Below are 18,041 nucleotides of genomic sequence, written 5' to 3'. Positions count from 1 at the left end.
AAAATGGTTAGTCAGGACCATAGGTCAGGACAAGTCACGTTGGTCTTGTGTTGCTGCCCTCAGGTGGTCGAGTAAGGTACTGACTTGTGTGACTCAAGGGCCCATCGGATGCTCCAGTTAAGAAGAAAATATAACCCAGGGGTTGAAGTTCTCAGTCCTGGGGACTGATTTCAGTCTTGAGGATTCCATAGGAGCTATTTCTGAGATCAGTGCAGATCCGCAAAATAATAAACGATAACTAAAAAGCAGTTATAATTTCAAGATATGAGTATTTGAATTGGCCAGACTAGCATAGAATACAACAGAACTTCAGAAGATGCTTCTATAAAATGAAGCATGGATTGGCACACAGTCACACATCATTCAGTGAAGACAGTTCAGTCTTCAGGGAAACAGCCCAAATATTGGCATGCGCTGTGCGCACCACGTTTAAAAAATCACATATTGGGACTGAAAATAAATTTCAGTCTTGGGATTTATTTTGGCTTTAACCTCTGTATAACCCTAAACATACTTTCCTACTTAGCCAGAGATCAGACCAGCAAAACGACGGCATTCACTGGGCTGATAAGGAGCAGCTTCAACAATATTACTACTTTGACTTGGATAAAAGCCCGGTAATTATAGAAACATTACATTTAAACAACTTTAAACACTATACTTGTTTTGAGTGGGATCAGATTATACAGGTGGTCATTAACTCTGTATATTTATTTCAGAAGGAGACATAGGGTTCAACAGAGTTCACATTTGATGCCTTTTTAATACTTTTCATTGGTTCAATATGTAAAACCCAGGCACAGACATAAAGGGTGTTCGATAGCACAGATTTATTATATAATTAAGAAGGAAAAATGGAGATAGCTGCTTTCTCCCGACAGCAACGATATACAGTATAGTAAATAGTACGCTTAGTGCATGATATAATATACTGTATATCAGCCAGACTACAGTTGGAAAGGCTATACTAATAACTATTCTTCATACATTTACCTTTTTGACAATGCTGGGTTACATCAACTTTTATTTTATTTTACCCTCCAAATAAAAATTAGGATAAGCATTACTCAGTCAAGACACCTAGACTTCTGCTCTTTAATTGGCACATGTATAACAGAAACACCAGACTGTTTTCTTTCTTTTTTTTTGTCATTAAAAGTATTTATTACTTTTACAACAAATATTACACATGAAACCGACTGCATGTGCCAAAAAATGTTTCTAACTTAAACGCTTAAACCATTCATACTTTATCGACCGAGGTCCCTCAGCGGTCTGTCCTCGGCCCCCTCCTTTTTTCCCTCAACACAACACCAAATCTCGATCTGCGATTTTCGCAGAACGTACCATTTCACGCCCAGAATAGGAACACTAGTGTTCAAACTTGGGTTATCTAGAATCCATATTATTCCAGTCTACCTGCACTTCAGATTAATCTGGCAATTACAAAACCTCAGGACAGTCAACATTCAAAAGGGACCAAAACAGCAGATCTACAACAAGCTCACAATGTGTCACTTCACGCAGTGTTGTGAGCTTGTAGATTGTGTATGAGCTTTTATTTATTAAATTACTTTGAAAAATCATTGCATTTTTTTTATTCAAGAAAATCTAAGCTTTTTGGGGAATGTTTCTTGAAAATGTTTTGAAATAATAATAATTAACAAATTGTAAGAAACGTAATTAAGGGACCCTTAAAAATGGGTCCCGACCCAGTGTTTTTGGGCACCAGTGTTCAAAAGGGCCTCTGCAGGAAGGCGATGGGAGGCGAGCCCACACTGGCCGGGCTGCGGAGGTGTGAGTCATAGGAGCCGGGGGTCATTCCCACAAGGTTATCCGTCTTCGGCGTCCCGCAGTGCAGGAAGTCGTCCTCGTCCTCCATGGAGCTCTGCCTCCTCCTCCGGCCGGTCTCGTCGAGCTGCGTTTCCGCGGGCTCCTCCCACGCCTGGTAGAGGGGCTCGATCAGCTTCCCCGACAACTTGAGCAGGTAGGGGTCAAAGGGGAAGAAGCTGTCCAGCGGGTTGGTGTTGGCGCGGACGCCGCCGTCGCCGCCCTTGGAGCTGCAGACCACCGGCAGCATGTGGCGGTTGTTCTTTTCTATGACAGTGTAGCAGAACACCAGCTGGTACTTTCGGGTGACGGCGGCGAACATGTTCGTGACGGCGGGCAGGCAGACTTTGAGTGGGTTCAGTTGGCACATCACCAGCCGCTCCAGGTTGAGGCTCTGCAGATACTCCAGGCCTTTCTTCATGTTGCCGTCCAGCATGGCTCGGTGTCTGAAAATGAGTGTGTAGAAGACGGCCTGGCAGGCACTGTAGAATGGTCCGTGCAGGCTCACGTCGCAGTAGGCCTTCTGCCCGCCGCAGTCCTGGCTGTTGATGTAGAGGTGGAGCCAGGGGACCAGCAGGTCCAGGCAGGCACGCACCGTGGCCACGGGAAGGAATTTTGCACGGGCCAGGAAGCTGCCCATGTATCCTGCAGCGGCCTGGCGCAGGACCGCGGGCTGCGAGGGGCTCTGAATAAACTTCCACAGATGCTCCAGAAAGGCCTCTGCCAGGGCCACGCGGAAACTGCACAGGTAGAACAGAGCGTACTGGACGTGAGAGGAGGCGTGCGTGGGGAGGATGAGCTTGTCGAACACGCCCGTCAGCTCTCGGTACAGCGCTTTTGTCCTCTCCACGTCCAGCATGCCATTGACATGGCAGATGTCCTTGATATAAGCCAACAGCACAGCCATGAGAGTGTCCAGCCTCTCGGCCACTGGGTGGGCCATCATAGCGCCACCTGTCGGCCCGGAGGACTTGAACGCTGACAGGTCGTCCTCGTCCATGTCAAAGAGTCCTTCTTCGTCACGTTCTCCTTCCATGTGTTTCAGTGTGGCGTTCTCCTCTACGTCTTCTATCTCCGCCCGCGGGGCGCTCACGTCCAGCTTCAGCATCCTTCCAACGACGAGCTCCAATATGTCTCGGCGGATGGAGGGGAGATACACGCTCACTCTCAGGAGGTTGTGGACGTAGCATTGCAGGGTCCGGGAGGACTTCTTCACAAACGGGAAACCATCGTTGAGGATGGTTACCAGGAATTGACCTGTGGATAGGGATGGAACGATATGAAAATTTCATATCACGATTATTGAGACCAAAGAAATTGTGATTTAGGATATTATCGCGATAATCAAAAAATCCCCAACATCCATTCTCCTGGGGCAGAACATGTGCCAAAAAATAGCAGAGATAGCAAAGAGATTTGGTAGAATAAAAGACAAATAAAAGGTGAATTGATACCAGTGCATGACGGAGGACGTAAGACTCCACAATATGATTATCGTGAGTGTTTTCTATCACGATAAACGATAATATCGCTAATTGTTCCATCCGTACCTGTGGATGGGACATATCTGGCGATGAGCTGCAGCGCTAGGTGACACTGATCGAAGTTCCCGGGCAGGTCCTCGCCCTCGTCGTCCGAGTCGGAGATGTCCACCCCTTCCTCGTGGATGGTCACCCTCCTGGGGGTGAAGTGGGAGACCACCATCTTGAGGCAGGGGCGGAGGTAGAGCGTCTGAGCCGAGACCAGGTTGCCGAGGAAGGCCAGGTACTCCTCCACCACGGCCGGGCTGCGTCCCAGCCACGGCAGCCTCAGCACCGTGTAGACAAGCTGCTCGTGGTTCTTGCTGAGCTGGGTCACGCAGGCCCGGAACTCCTGGAGCCAGTTGATGATCTGACCGTCCTTTATCTCCGGATCGGCCAGCTGGTGCTTGAGCAGCTCATAGTCACTGGAGTCTCCCTGCTGTTGCTTGGTCAGGGCGTCCACCACGCTGCATCCAAACCGGACAGTCTTCATAGGAGGGGTGTTCATGAAGTCACGGTTACCCACCTCCATGTTGCAAGGTTCTAGACAGTGGGTGATAAAACAAGACCTTTTTCAGTGATGTAAAGTAAGTACATTTACTTAAGTATTGTACTTAAGTACAATTTTCAATACTTTTACTTCTACTCCACTACATCTCGGATCCAAATATTGTACTTTTACTCCACTCATTTTTTTTAGAAAACTTTAGTTACTAGTTACTTTGCAGATATAAATTATAATATTTAAAAAACATACATAAACAACTTTAGCCCATTTTATACCGTGGCTATTTGAAAATGGCCGATCTACAAGCTAACAACGCGATGTGACGCATTGTGAGCTTGTAGATCTGCTATTTCCAAACATTTTGTACTTTTACTTTTGGTACTTTAAGTACATTTTGATGCCAATACTTCTGTACTTTTACTCACGTACATTTTGAATTCCAGACTTTTACTTGTAACAGAGTATGTCTACATCGCAGTATATATTGTTGCAACCGTAGGTCGCAGTTTAGTATACGAACGGTCACAGCATGACCGTATCTCTGTCTATGTCTCTGTCTAACGCCTGACACTGTGGTTCCCCTGACACATCACATGTGACAACACAGTTATGTCAGATCCTTAGAGCAGGGATCTCCATATATGGGCATAAAAGGCTGACACATCACTATGACATCACAGGTGACGTCACATTGATGTAAGATACTCAGAGCAGGGATCTCCATATATGGGCATAAAAGGCATTGTATTTGTATGTATGATGTCAGACGAAAGAATCCATATATGACCAAGACAGACGGCGGCATGGCGCCCTAAGGCATCTTACTGGTACGTTTACCTAAATAAAACATTTGAGTACTTTTTCCACCACTGACCTTTTTGCAGTCACCGGCTCCAGGTACTTGTTGTTGTTAGCGTGGTGCTAAACTGAATGGCTAACATCAGCCACCATGGCGGCCCGAGCTACAATACTTTACAGCTTAAATACGTCATAAACTACAACTATTCACCGTCCGATCTATATCTATATAACTTTACAGATGAACGTCGTGATTGTGATAGTCGTCATTCATGGGAGAAGACCTCGAAACATGTACGTCGTCCATGAAAAGTGAGACACGCTGGGAAAATGCACGGGCATGTGCCACGAGAGGACTTCCGACTCCCAGTTTTTAGACTAGGATGTATTCACTAATCCGGCCTGGGACTAGAGCAGATACGGAAACGGTATATGCATGTGTGTGTGCGTGCGTGCAAATGACCACATACAGTAGGCGGGCTTTACACCGGATCAGAGCCTTGAGCACATGCTTGAGCAGTAAACATCAACCAGGCTTTCCACAGGTGCTGCGGCAAGATGACGTCCCAGTATGCGACCATCATGAATGATGTCACAGTTCCGCGACCACCACACACCGATTTGAAAACGACAATACTTTATTTTTCTCGCGGATCTTCAACTCGTGTTATGTTGTTGTTGTAATAGTTGCAAACACACGTTTGGCATTGACAGATAGGACGCTACATGAGTCGAAAAATGGGTCCCATAGAGGTAACTATGTAAAATGCTTTTATGGTGTAAATGTGTCTAGTTTTAGCCAACTCAAGCAGCACCATAATGTTATGCATGAGGATCCATTGTGATCTGCTCGACTCATCCCTGGGTGTTTTAACTCTAAAGAAGGTGACAGGTCTACCATTTGTACCTTCAAGAGGCTCACATGGGTTTGGATCCATTTGATTGTTGTTGTTTTACAAGTGTTACAAAGAGTTACACAAATGAGTTAGCCAGGGTCCACTCCATTGATTGATTGATTGATTCATTGATTGATTGATTGATTGAAGAATGTATTAGAAGTTTGCATGAGAAAAGGTACTGTTTCATGTCATGACTGTGTCCACTGATACAAGGTCAATTAAAAGGATAAGCCAAAGAAAGCCTATGGCTTCTTTCAATTGAGATCCTTTTTTAAAACTCATATAACATTGAATGACAGATGGATAGATTCTATCCAGCTGTCATTCAATGTTATTTTGCATAGTACTGTGTTCTATCCGATAGAACACAGTATTATGCAGAAGATATCATCAGAAAAACAGACCAGTGTTGTTGTTGTTCCAATCATTCTGTTCTTCTCAATTCCATGCAGCTTCTCCACATGTCCGTCTTCTCCCAGAGCTTCTCTCCATGTGGTCGCTACCTGGCAGCAGGCAACAACTATGGAGAAATTGCTCTCTTCAGGTTCGTTATTTCATTGACTGACTTATTATGGGCCCAAATGTGATCTCGTGGCTGAAATAAAGGCTTTATCTGTACATTAAGTAGATGCACAGTTTAGTGAAATCAGCTTTGACTTTTAAGGACACAAAGAGATTTATTTGTCATGCTCATACAAATAGGAGTTTGAAATATTTCTGTATTTTGTGACATATAATCTACCAGACCAATTATTAAAACAATAAAGTGTGGAGAAGCATGTAGTAGTGCAAAACGTTTAAATAGTATGTTTCAGTTGAACACTTACGTTGCCTTTCTGAGTAAGTTACATTCAAAAACTGTGCAATACATTATGTACAGGAGATGTGCATGATCATTTTCCAAGAAATAATAATCTGTGTGTGCTCTGTTTGAGTGCGTATTTATAGATTGAAGACTTGTCTGTTTGTAATCTCTCTCTCTCTCTCTCTGTCTCTTTCCAGTCTCTCCTCAGCTCTCAGCCCAGATGCTACTGAACTGAGCCAAAAACCCATCCTAACATTCACAGGTTAGTCTGAGTCAGTATTGTATTAGCAGTGTCATACATTTTCTCCTGTTTGAACCTACTGCCTGTAATAGATAGAATTTGATGTCCATGTCTCCATATGTCTCCATCTGTAGAGCAGGACACCAGTGCAGTTGAGTTGTTAATCAATGGAATCTATTTAAAACCAATTCAAATACAAAATGGTGTATGAAAAAACAATAAACTGTAAAAAACTAAAAACAGAAATGTAAAGACAAAAAAAGGTACACATCCCCACTCTTCTTTAAATACGTGCTGGACCCAACAATATGATAAAAAATATAATCAAGTGAAGAAAATAAACTGCTCTTCCGACGTTTATTTTAAACTAAAACAAACTGAACAACATTTCGCCCATACTAGGCTTCATCAAGTTCTGACATTTGTTTTCTTTCTTAAAAAGTTCAAGATAATCTGTAAAATATGTGTTTTCAATAAATGCACAATGATTCCAAAAACAGTGAGTAATCATGTTAAATCTCATTATCTCATTATTGACCAAAAATATTGGTCATTATGATTAGCCCTACCAAAAGTACAATGTTTCTATTTACGGTAGTTCTTTGATCCATTGTTCATTTGAACATCCTCTATTTTGTTTCCCATATGTGGCAAAATGATATTTGACCTAGTAACCGTAATAACATTCTAAAATGTAATTAAGTATTGCATTTCACTATTTGGTTTGGTTATGCATGAAAGTTTATGCAATGTGTTACTTATGCGTGCGTGCGTGCGTGCGTGCGTGTTTGCAATGAATGTATGTGATCTTTTGAGTCTTTCAGCATTCAGGGCCAACACTGTTTGGGGCGGCAGTGACTCAGGGGTAGGGAAACCGTCATTAGAACACAGAGGGTTCCCAAAAGGTTCAAAGTTCGATCCTGGGCTCCCCCAGAGTTAGTGTCGTTCAGAGTCCTTGAGCAAGACTCTGAACCCCTTGTTGATCCCAGTGAGCAGTTTGGTGCCGCCATCGGTGTATGAATGTGTGTGTAAATGGGTGAATATAATGCACAATCTCTGTAAAGCGCCTTGGATAAAGGCGCTATATAAATGCACCATTTACTGTTTGAATTAGCGCTAATTCAAACAGTAAATATCTCAAGAGTGTCAAGTTAGGCGCGGTATTCTAGGCTAGGTTAAAACTTCAATGTGGTCGATGATGACAAGGATATACTCCTATTCTTGCTAGGTTGAAGGTGTAAATACACTTATTGTGATATGCATCCCATCGGGGCTCTCTGTGGGACATTGGGAGGTTTTTGTTGATGCAAGCAGATTTCTTTGTCACATAAGCCCCTTTTCCACTACAAGGCGGAACCAGAACTTTCCAGAACCTGAACCTATTCTTTTGGTTCTGGTTTTGTTTCCATAGCGCACGGCCCGTTTCAGACAAGGTTCTGGGAACCTTTTTTAATTAGACAACTGGTTCCCAAACAGTGGTTCTGGAGGAGTGAATGAATATCTATTTTTTGTTTCCTACATTTTGTTCTTAATTTCTTTTTTTTTTTCATGAATACAAAATATCTTAAGTCATTTCATGAATAAATGATGAATAAAATCAAAGAAGTTCCATAAATTGGAAAAAACATTTAAAATGTAGTGAAAATAGCAGATCTCATAATGTGGCACAAAGCGACGCTTTGTGAGCTTGTAGGTCTGCTGTTTTCACTAGTTTGGGTCCTGGGCAAATTTCACTTTTGGGTCTTGAGCTAAAACGTTTAGGAACCACTGCTTTAGTACTAAACTTGAGTTCTGGGAACCTACAGGCGGGAACAGCGGTGCTGCTGCTCTTTTTTTGGGACCTTCCCGGTTAAGTCTGGTAAAACGTAAGCAGAACTTGGTCCCGGAACTTCACAGGTTCTTGAAAGTTCTGGGTTCTGGAAAGTTCTGGTTCGGCCCTGTAGTGGAAAAGGGGCTATATAGTCTTCAATGTCTTGCTACATGATAATATACTATATATTTATTTTTTAAGTTTTTCACATTAGTAAAAGTATCATTATTGCATTATAGAAATACTCTGTTACAAGTAGAAATCTGTAATTCAAAATGTACTTACCAAAAGTATTGGTAAAAAAAATGTAATGTACTTAAAAGTACCAAAATACTCAGTATGCAAAATAGCTGATCAATAGCTGATCTACAAGCTCACAATTCATCGTGATCGCAACGCATTGTCAGCTTGTAGATGGCCGAAATGTATATAGGGCTGAAGTGGTTAATGTATGTTTTGTAATAATAATCAAAATCTACAAAGTCACTAGCAACTAATGTTTTCTAATAATTGTAGTGGAGTAAAAGTACAATATTTGGATTAGAGATGTAGTGGAGTAGAAGTAAGAGTACAGAAACTTGGACATACTCTAGTAAACTAAATACTTCAAAATTGTACTTCCAAAAAATGTAATATATCTACAGTAGTTCCTTTACACCAGGGGTATTCAATGTTTTCAGTACAAGGAAGGACCCCTTAGTTGAGAGAGAGATGAAGCACGGACCCCCACAACCTGTTAATAGATTCCATATAGTTTCATCTTTTGACAGCACAATGACGGCACTATCATCAGTGTATTTTGGATTCTTGAACAATACTTACTAAACTTGAACTTTCACTCATTACTTTGTCTGCTCTTTTTCTCCTCTACACCAAAGCTATTTGCTGCGAGGTGTTGTAAGCTTGTAGATCTGCTATTTTTGGCAAAAGTTCTCCGAGTATGGACGCTAGGGTTCAAGTGGTTAATATAAAAAAAGTTTTTATCACACAAAGATTTGGAGGACCCCCTGTAGTAAGATTATCAGCTAGTGTGCGGCTACCTTAACTCTGAGGACCCCCTGTTGAAGACCCCTGCTTTACACCACTGGTTGTATGTTTCCTCTCTCCTCAGCCCATGAGGGGCCAGTGTTTTCTCTGCTCTCCACTGACTCTCAGCTCCTCAGTGCTGGAAACGGTGAGATCAGCGCCTGGAGCTGGGCTGAACTCATTAAGAAGGTACACTGTCTAATACTGTTTAATACTGGAGCTGGACTGAACTCATTAAGAGGGTACACTGTCTGTCTAATACTTTAGACCACTGGTTCTCAACCTTTTCAGGCCGCGACCCCCCAAATAATCATATTTTAACTGGGGACCCCTCCACCCTGACGTGCACTAAGAGTTGAGGCATTACATTTTGTATAACGCTGTTCTATTGTGAAAATAGCAGAGCTACATGCTCATAATGCCTCGTGTTACATGCTTACATGTGAGCATGTAGATCAGCTATTTTCACAATTTCTATTTGAGAAATTGGCCAATGTTTAATTTGTCATTTCAGAGGTATTAAAAAGTCCTTAAATTGTCCTCTAACAACTTTAGAACTGTGCTATACACTTAAACTTTATATTGGTTTGTTCACTGTTGAGTGAGAAAACAGTGTTGCACATTAAGTTATTCATCTGGGGACCCCCCAAAATCATTTGGCTGGGGGTCCCGACCCACAGGTTGAGAACCACTGCTTTAGACAACTGGGTCCCAAACAGTGGTTCGGGAGGAGTGAATGAATATCCATTTTTTGTTTCCTACATTTTGTTCTTAATTAATTTTTTTCATGAATACAAACTATCTTAAGTAATTTCATGAATAAATGATGAATAAAATCAAAGAAGTTCCATAAATTGGAAAAAACATATTTAAAATGTAGTGAAAACAGCAGATCTCATTATGCGGCACAAAGCGACGCTTTGTGAGCTTGTAGGTCTGCTGTTTTCACTAGTTTGGGTCCCGGGCAAATTTCACTTTTAGGTCTTGAGTTAAAACGTTTAGGAACCACTGCTTTAGACAGTTTTAGATTTAGTTTTGTTAAAAAGTTAAAGCGTATTTGTTCAGTAACAGGCTTCCCCCTGTTTCTCCAGCTCTGTAGTGAACAGAAATTACATTTCCAAGTGGGTTACAAATTTCATCCAATCAAGAGGGTTTGAAAGATAACTTATAAAAAAGATAACAGTTTGTCTGTCATTTAATTGTTTCATAATTTTCAGTTTAACTCTGTTCACTCCTCTCTCCTTTGTATCCAGAACAATTATTTTCTGTTTACTTAAGAGCTGGAGAGACAGGGAGATCATGTTACTGAACAAACACACTATACATACACATGATTACTATAATAATATAGAGCTATTTCTATTTTAACTAATAAACAAAACAAAAAAAAAGATATTATGTCACAGCACCTTTTATTTTCAGAGATTATAATCTGACATGTTTTCTATTTGTGCCTTTTTGTTTTCACACAGAATGCGAAAGCGTCTTGGACTCGCAGGCCCAACTACAAGTGAGAGACAGCGCTGTGTGTGTGTGTGTGTTTGTGTGTGTGCAGATGTGCATTTCAGGCAGCATGTGTGTGCATGGTGTCATTGTTGACTGTGTTAACTTAAACCAAACAAGTGTGTTTTTTTTAACCATATATCTCTGTAACTGTGTGTGTGTGTGTGTGTGTGTGTGTGTGTGTGTGTGTGTGTGTGTGTGTGTGTGTGTGTGTGTGTGTGTGTGTGTGTGTGTGTGTGTGTGTGTGTGTGTGTGTGTGTGTGTGTGTGTGCGTGTGCATGTGTGTATGTGTTGTGTGTGGGCTTTAAGGGTATGCAGACCATAAATGGGGTCTTTGTTTTGCTTTCAGATCCAGCCTGGAGATCCCAGAGATTAATGCCATGATTATCAACCCCACAGTGAGTACACCGAGTCTAACAGGCAGGGTTTCAGGCCACGGCCACCAGGGGTCGACTCCACAAAAATAAAAATCTGTTTTTTGGGGAGAAATGGAGGCGTTGAGAGCTTGTAAATCGTCTATTTTTGGAAAATAGGTTTGGCGTAGCGGTTAAGAGGTTAAATGTCTGAAAAAACACATGAACACAAATCCAACATAGACTGATGACAGTACTATCAAACACGTCTATGAATCAATCTATGAAATCCGTGAACATCTGCTACACAATTTTATACAATATGTAGTGGGGGTCCCTGCTTTATCTCCCTTTCAGCTAAGGGGTTCTTGGCCTGAAAACGTTGAAGACCCCTGATCTAGTCCCTAAATGAATTTTATTTATTTATATAGTTATAGCTCCAGCTCCACTAATGAGTGCGGAAGTCTTTGGAGATGGTTATGTTGGTCGGCTCAAAGCACTTCTGCTCTGGTTTTGTGTTGCTAACGGAGCTGTTAAGACTCTTATTTGTGTAGATGCTAGAAGATGATTCTCTTTCAAGTCTTGCCATTGTGTATGCATCTCAGGACAACAGTTTGGTTGTTGGCGGCGGAGACAACAACATCCACATCATGGACCTGGAGCACGGTACCTTCAAGGTATGACACTTCTCTTCCTGACTCGTAATATAAATAATATAAAGCTCTCTTTGCACTGTAAAATCATGAAGTAAAATCTCTGAGAGTGTACAAATGGAATGGCCCTTTGGGTAATTTGATGGCACTTGTGCACTCTTAGAGTTAAATAAACACTCAGGATTTCACTGTGTGTTTGTAGGTGCGTTACTGATTAAAATAATGTATCATCATACATTATTAGAAGCAAGAACCGTTTTCAATGATGGAAACTTACAGAGAGTGTGCCCCAAAAAATGGGGATTCCATTTACTATTGCCTGTGTCTTCTGTCACTAGTCTGTTCTCCAGGGTCACACAGACTACATCCACTGTCTGGGACTAAGAGAGAGGGAAGGGGAGATACTGTCAGGAGGCGAGGACGGCGCCGTCAGGATCTGGGGTGAGTGGCGGCCTTGCACAGCCTGGATCCATTCCATATTCCATGACTTCAGGCTCACGTGACGTGAGATTAAAAAACTAAATTCTTACTCTAATTCTAGACTCCAGGACGAACCAATCTGTACACTGCATTGAAGTTTACAAGTATGAGGTAAGACATTGGTTCCTGTTTCATATCTAAATATGATCAATTAAACATGAATTGCGCTGAATTGTCTAGTAAAGATATCAAAAGTTGTGCAATTAACTGTACTGTGCCCCCCTCACCCTTTACATCATTAGATCACTCTGAAGCAGAAGTGTAGTTATATTTTCGAATACAAGTTAATAAAAAGGTAAAAGATGGTATACTGCACCCTGTCTCTGCATAACGTTTTCTCAACCAGTATGCAGAGGAAAAACTGAGTCATGAAATCTTCAGTGTCAACAATCTAACCGCAAACTCTCTATTCTTAATTTCTTATTGAAATGGATCTGAGTTGCAACCGTTAAATCTACACCAAATTCCTTAGCCAAAACATGTTGTGAGCTTGTACATCTGCTATTTTTTGGCAAACAATTCTGTGAAAATAGCAGATCTACCAGCTCACGTTTGATGTTGTGTTACATTGTGCTTTGAGCTCACGTTTGATGTTGTGTTACATTGTGCTTTGAGCTTTTAGAGCTTTTAGATATTTAAAAAAATAGATTGGTTTAGAGGAAAAAAGGGACCAAGTATAGACCCCCGGTAATCACAGCTATGACCAAACTACAGTACAATAATGATGGCGGTGCAGCTAGTGTCCAATGTCGTCTGCTTCAAATAACTTCATTGACAGATTGCCAACCAATAGTTGTCCTACTCCAGGTCCAGGGAAGAGTAGGGAGACCACTTCCAACCACTGCTGATTTGCTAGTTATATTGTGTTAACATACTCTACTATACAGATTGGTTAAAATAACCTTTTGTTTATACAAAAATCACACCTAGTGTGAAGTGAGCGATGCTATTTATGAGTTATTTTAATTAAGCGTCCCGAGAAGCTTGGCCAATGTGACCCTGGGCGTACAACAACTTGGAGTGCTTTGTGCCAAGATGTAGGCCAGATGTAGGCCACGCTTTGCGTCCCGGACGTTGGAGCTTGGCACCTTCCAGTAGTACCAATAAATTAAACTGCTAAAACCATTTTGTATTCATTTATGTAAATACTATTTAAAGAACAACAACCTGGCAATCAGGAATTTAACCCAGAATGTCCATCCCTCTCCCTCGCCTCACCTCCTGATGGTGAGATAGACCTGTGCCCGCCCTCAGTACGGCAAGTGGATCAGCTGCCTCACCACAGACTCTGACTGGATGGTAAGAAACCACATACAGTACTATACACACACCCTTCTATTGTACAGGCCGTCTTACTGCCATTAGACTGTGAACATTGCCCAGACTTGTCAAGAATTGCTCTCTCTTTGAAACATGCTACTGAAATTTGTTATCATTTCTCTAGGCCCACCTCAGCCCTTAGAAAGCCTTGAGGTATTTAAAATGGAGACGGTGGCAAGATTTTATCTCTGCAAGATGCTAGGTGTTGTTGTGACTCAATCGCCATATTTCCTTGTTTCATTTCTTCATGTTCCACTCAAGTGTTTGTTTGTGGCTAATCCAAGAAACTTGCAATACATTTCGTACTATAGCTATACAATAATTTGCAGTGACATACATTGGTATATTATATCTGCACATATAGACTTAAATAGTGGCAATTCTTTGATGCAGGGAGAGTTCATCTCAAGCTATAGATTTGGTATTAAAGTGAATGAATGAATGAATGAGTGAATTGTAATTTCTTATCTTTGCTGATAATAAGTGAACTTGGGGTTCACTTATTATTAACTATTTATATTATAAAATATATTATTCATATTGTAAAGATTCCATGTCTGTAATTACAGCATTTAACGCAGATAACACTCTAAACTGCGTTGCTTCTTGTTGAAATGGCAATTGATAACATTGACTGTGTATAAACCTATTGTAACTTCGAACTCTATTTTAAAGGACCTACACCATGAATTTTCACTTTTTCTATTTTAAAACCTTTTTTTGGGGTCCCACTGGCACCTTCTATCCTCACAAAGTCCTATTTCTGACCGTTGTGTCTTTCTCTGGTTTTGGGCAGACAGAGATGAAAAGCTTTCCACGGGTTCTCAGAACAGTGCTGTTCTCAGAGTTGACGAGAGTGACGTCACTCTCGTTTCCCGTTTTTTTTTTCAGAGTCAAAAAAAAAAATTTCAAATTTTTTTTTTTTTTTTCAAAACATTTTTTTTTCAAAAAACATTTTTTTTTCAAAAAAATTTTTTTTTCAAAAACTGTCAAAAAAAATTTAAAAAAAAAAAAAATCAAATTTTTTTTTTCAAAACTTTTTTTTTCAATTTTTTTTTTCAAAAAACTTTTTTTTTTTCAAAAACTTTTTTTTTTTTTTTTTTAACTTTTTCAAAAAACTTCTTTTTTTTCAAAAAACTTTTTTTCTGGAAAACCTAACCCTGAGCAAACAGAGGCCGTTTTGGTATTGCAGCTGGAGAGCCTCATTATAGTAGAGCTAGAACAAACAAAAAGAATGGTCAGAGTGTTTGTTGAGGGTTAAAACCTGTCTAAGACTCAATTTTGAGCATATATTTATACAAAAAATATAGTTTTAAAAGCATGGTGTAGGCCCTTTAACCATAAATAAATAGATTCATCGAAAATACCTGTCCTTGGTTCTGATAAAATAATAATAGTTACATATATATATATATATATATATATATATATATATATATATATATATATATATATTAAGCAACTCAAAATCTGTCTGGGCCTGAGCACACGATAAAATGACCAAAAGGTACGGTATTTTGAAAGTGAAATATCCCTTGGTGCATAGGCTATAGGAGAGTGTAGTAGAGACAAGAAAGACATGCAAGACATGAATGGGGCTGGATTCAAACTCTGTCCTTGTGACTGACAAGGAGCTAATTGACTGAGCTAAAAGGCACACCACATCCTTTTACACGTAATTGTGCATGTGATGGATTCAGTCATCCAGTCATCAGCGTTGATACATTTACATTAAATGTCTTACATTTTAAGAAGACCCATATTTACAGTATACTGTAGAAGTGTAGATCCTGGTTTCTTGCATCAAAACAGACCTTGGTTTCCACCTAATGCCAATAAGACTTAAAGAGAATCTCAGTTGCTACCAGTTGCTATAGGTGTTCATTTGTAATCTTTATGCCATTGAAAAGGAAGGTCCACACAATGTGTTCTCTGAGAATTAAATACTGTTTGAATGAATCCTGGTGTGTCTCGGTTGTCTCCAGCTGTGTGGAGGAGGTCCGTCCTTGTCTCTCTGGCACCTCCGCTCCATGTCCCCCACATCTGTCTTCCCACTGTCAGGCTGTCAGCGACAAGCAACCTTCTACCAAGACATGGTGAGATCCGAGAGTGTGTGCCTACCTTTCCTATTTGTGTGTGTGTATGGCGTTCTGTTCTAGCCTGGTATGTGCATGTTTTTTATTTGCCATGACAGTGCACAGATTTATGGTTAAAACTTATCTTCAGCGTTGCCTCCTCTCCGATGTGTTTCTCCTTCTGTCCGGTGGCATAGATCCTGACGGTGGGTGAAGGCCAGTGTGTCTCCCACTGCCTGCTGGGAGGAGACATCAAAGCCCAGATCCCCTGTACTCCCCACTCCCTCAACACACTAGCACTCAACTCCAACAGCACAGAACACAGGGTGAGACGTTAAGCCAGCAGACATGCTGTGAATTTCCTGCTGTTTTAGGATGAGGACTTGGGTAGAAATTGTGACGTTTTATAACTTTATTGTGCGACTATGTCGGGCGGCAGACAATCTACAAGCTGTGAGCTTGTAGATCATCTATTCTTGATGTTTGCCTACAGCCCCATTCCCAAAATAGGGACACCAGTAGTTAACTCTGACCAAACAAAAACGTCTGAGTTAACTGATGATTTTACTGTTTGTTAGTGAGAAAATAATTTAATGATTTTTCCATCAGATTTGCTTCATCAAATTAGGCCCACAACACATTCGGTGGTTTTACCAGTGAAGTCTACCTTCTCAAAACCACCCCTACTCAAACAGACCACCACCAGCAGTCTCATACTGCTAGCCTGTCCAGTTTTAATTAATGTTATTGTTTAGGCCATCACGTGTTCTTAGAATTGTTCAACAAGTAGGTCGGTAGTGGCTTATTGTCTGTGCACCCAAGTCATGCTACTCATGACATAGGCTGAGTTGACGGTGCTTGGGATTGAACCCATGACCTTGTGGTCCAAAGGCGAGAGCCCTTCCGATTGAGCTGTCTGGCCACTTTCAGCCACAGCAAAAGCAGTAGGCAGACTAGGCACAGACCTCTTGGAACTCTATACTCTACTTACTGTAAGTGCTCCAGTCATGCCACTTGTTGTTTGAAGCTGACTGCAGCCTTAGGACGAGGCGGGGAAGAGAGTGCACACTGGGTTGATGGCAACAAAACTGTTCAAATTGGGCTATTAACCACTTAAACCCTATATTAATATACTTTATTGACCGGTGTCCCCCAGGGGTACTATACTAGGCGTCCTCCTTTTTAATCTCTCTAAACCAATAATCTCTTCACCGAAAATATCTGCTATTTTCACTGAATGTTCGCCCCACAATAGGGATAAATAGGGTTTAACCACATGAACCCTATGTATCCCTATCTGCCCTTTTGGCAGATCTAAGAAGAGATTTGGAAAAAAGTACGGGAACAACTCATTCATGTCCAATATATACAGTACGTATTTAGAGGGTTTAAGTGTTATGGGCTGATGCATAGTTGCATACTCCACTTTTTGAGCCGTGTTTAATTCGGTTTCGGTTCGGCCGAATTAATGGCGGTAACTGCCCCCTGGAACCTCTGAATGACGTCGTATTGTAGTTTAGACAGAGCCGAACCAAAATAAATTCGACTCTAAAAGTGGAGTGTGCATCTGCCGCTAACAAGTGTGATCTTTTACAATGGACCAAATATAACTGTCAAAGTAACAGCAGGCTGTGTTTGTCTTGCAGGTGTTGACTGTGGGAGGCAGCAGTGATCACATAGATGTATTCACCAACCTGTCCTACAGAGCCTTTTCTCTGACCTTCTGAAAGTATACACCCATACCCTGGCCTGAGGGAGTAATATTTCAGTGATTTTTGTATATTGATATGTGTTTATTGTATGTGGACACCTTAAAACACCTTTTCTTAGTTGTTTCTTTTTTTAACAGTCCATTGCCGAAGTTACAACTCACATTTTCAAGTGTGGTGTAGTATTTTATGACAATAAAATACATTTGTAATAACTTTGATAAATATTTGTGTTTTTATAAAATGAATTTGGTTCTGTGTTCAAGCTGACAGTATGAACATGTCTATTACATTCATGTGTGCATTAACGCCTTGGATATTGAGCAAGACAAGGAAGAAACTAAGGGAAGGGAGTGTTTTGCAAAAACACATGATCCTGTGTCTCTCCGATATCGGTGACCTATCGAACCATGCGACGCTAGACGTCGCTGTTTCACTCGGCACATTCAGTAGGGCAGCAGCAGCGACTTCCGGGGCTCACAAAATTGGATAGGTGATAGGTTCTGTCGCA

At 41.1% G+C, this 18,041-nt stretch overlaps 2 protein-coding genes across 2 annotated transcripts; one reads left to right on the top strand and one right to left on the bottom strand.

Annotated features, from left to right (window-relative positions):
• Positions 1 to 1,002: 1,002 nt before the first annotated feature.
• On the bottom strand, positions 1,003 to 4,989 carry rrn3 (RRN3 homolog, RNA polymerase I transcription factor). Its single transcript, XM_080724096.1, has 3 exons — positions 4,733 to 4,989; positions 3,381 to 3,893; positions 1,003 to 3,087 (listed from the first exon to the last, which is right to left on the bottom strand). Exons 2-3 carry the CDS (start codon positions 3,880 to 3,882, stop codon positions 1,736 to 1,738), a joined length of 1,854 nt encoding a protein of 617 aa, XP_080580222.1. The 5' UTR covers positions 3,883 to 3,893; positions 4,733 to 4,989; the 3' UTR covers positions 1,003 to 1,735.
• Positions 4,990 to 5,273: 284 nt separating this feature from the next.
• Positions 5,274 to 17,584, top strand: thoc6 (THO complex 6). The gene is made up of 13 exons (XM_080724279.1): positions 5,274 to 5,409; positions 6,008 to 6,099; positions 6,558 to 6,622; positions 9,523 to 9,626; positions 10,910 to 10,947; positions 11,290 to 11,338; positions 11,899 to 11,970; positions 12,285 to 12,387; positions 12,488 to 12,537; positions 13,663 to 13,725; positions 15,732 to 15,842; positions 16,019 to 16,147; positions 17,468 to 17,584. Exons 1-13 carry the CDS (start codon positions 5,383 to 5,385, stop codon positions 17,546 to 17,548), a joined length of 984 nt encoding a protein of 327 aa, XP_080580405.1. The 5' UTR covers positions 5,274 to 5,382; the 3' UTR covers positions 17,549 to 17,584.
• Positions 17,585 to 18,041: the final 457 nt, after the last annotated feature.

The sequence above is a fragment of the Nannobrachium achirus genome, assembly GCF_963921795.1.
Source record: "Nannobrachium achirus genome assembly, chromosome: 4".
Lineage (NCBI taxonomy): Eukaryota > Metazoa > Chordata > Actinopteri > Myctophiformes > Myctophidae > Nannobrachium > Nannobrachium achirus.
Note: the sequence above shows the minus strand (reverse complement) of the source record. Positions and strands in the feature narration are given on the sequence as shown.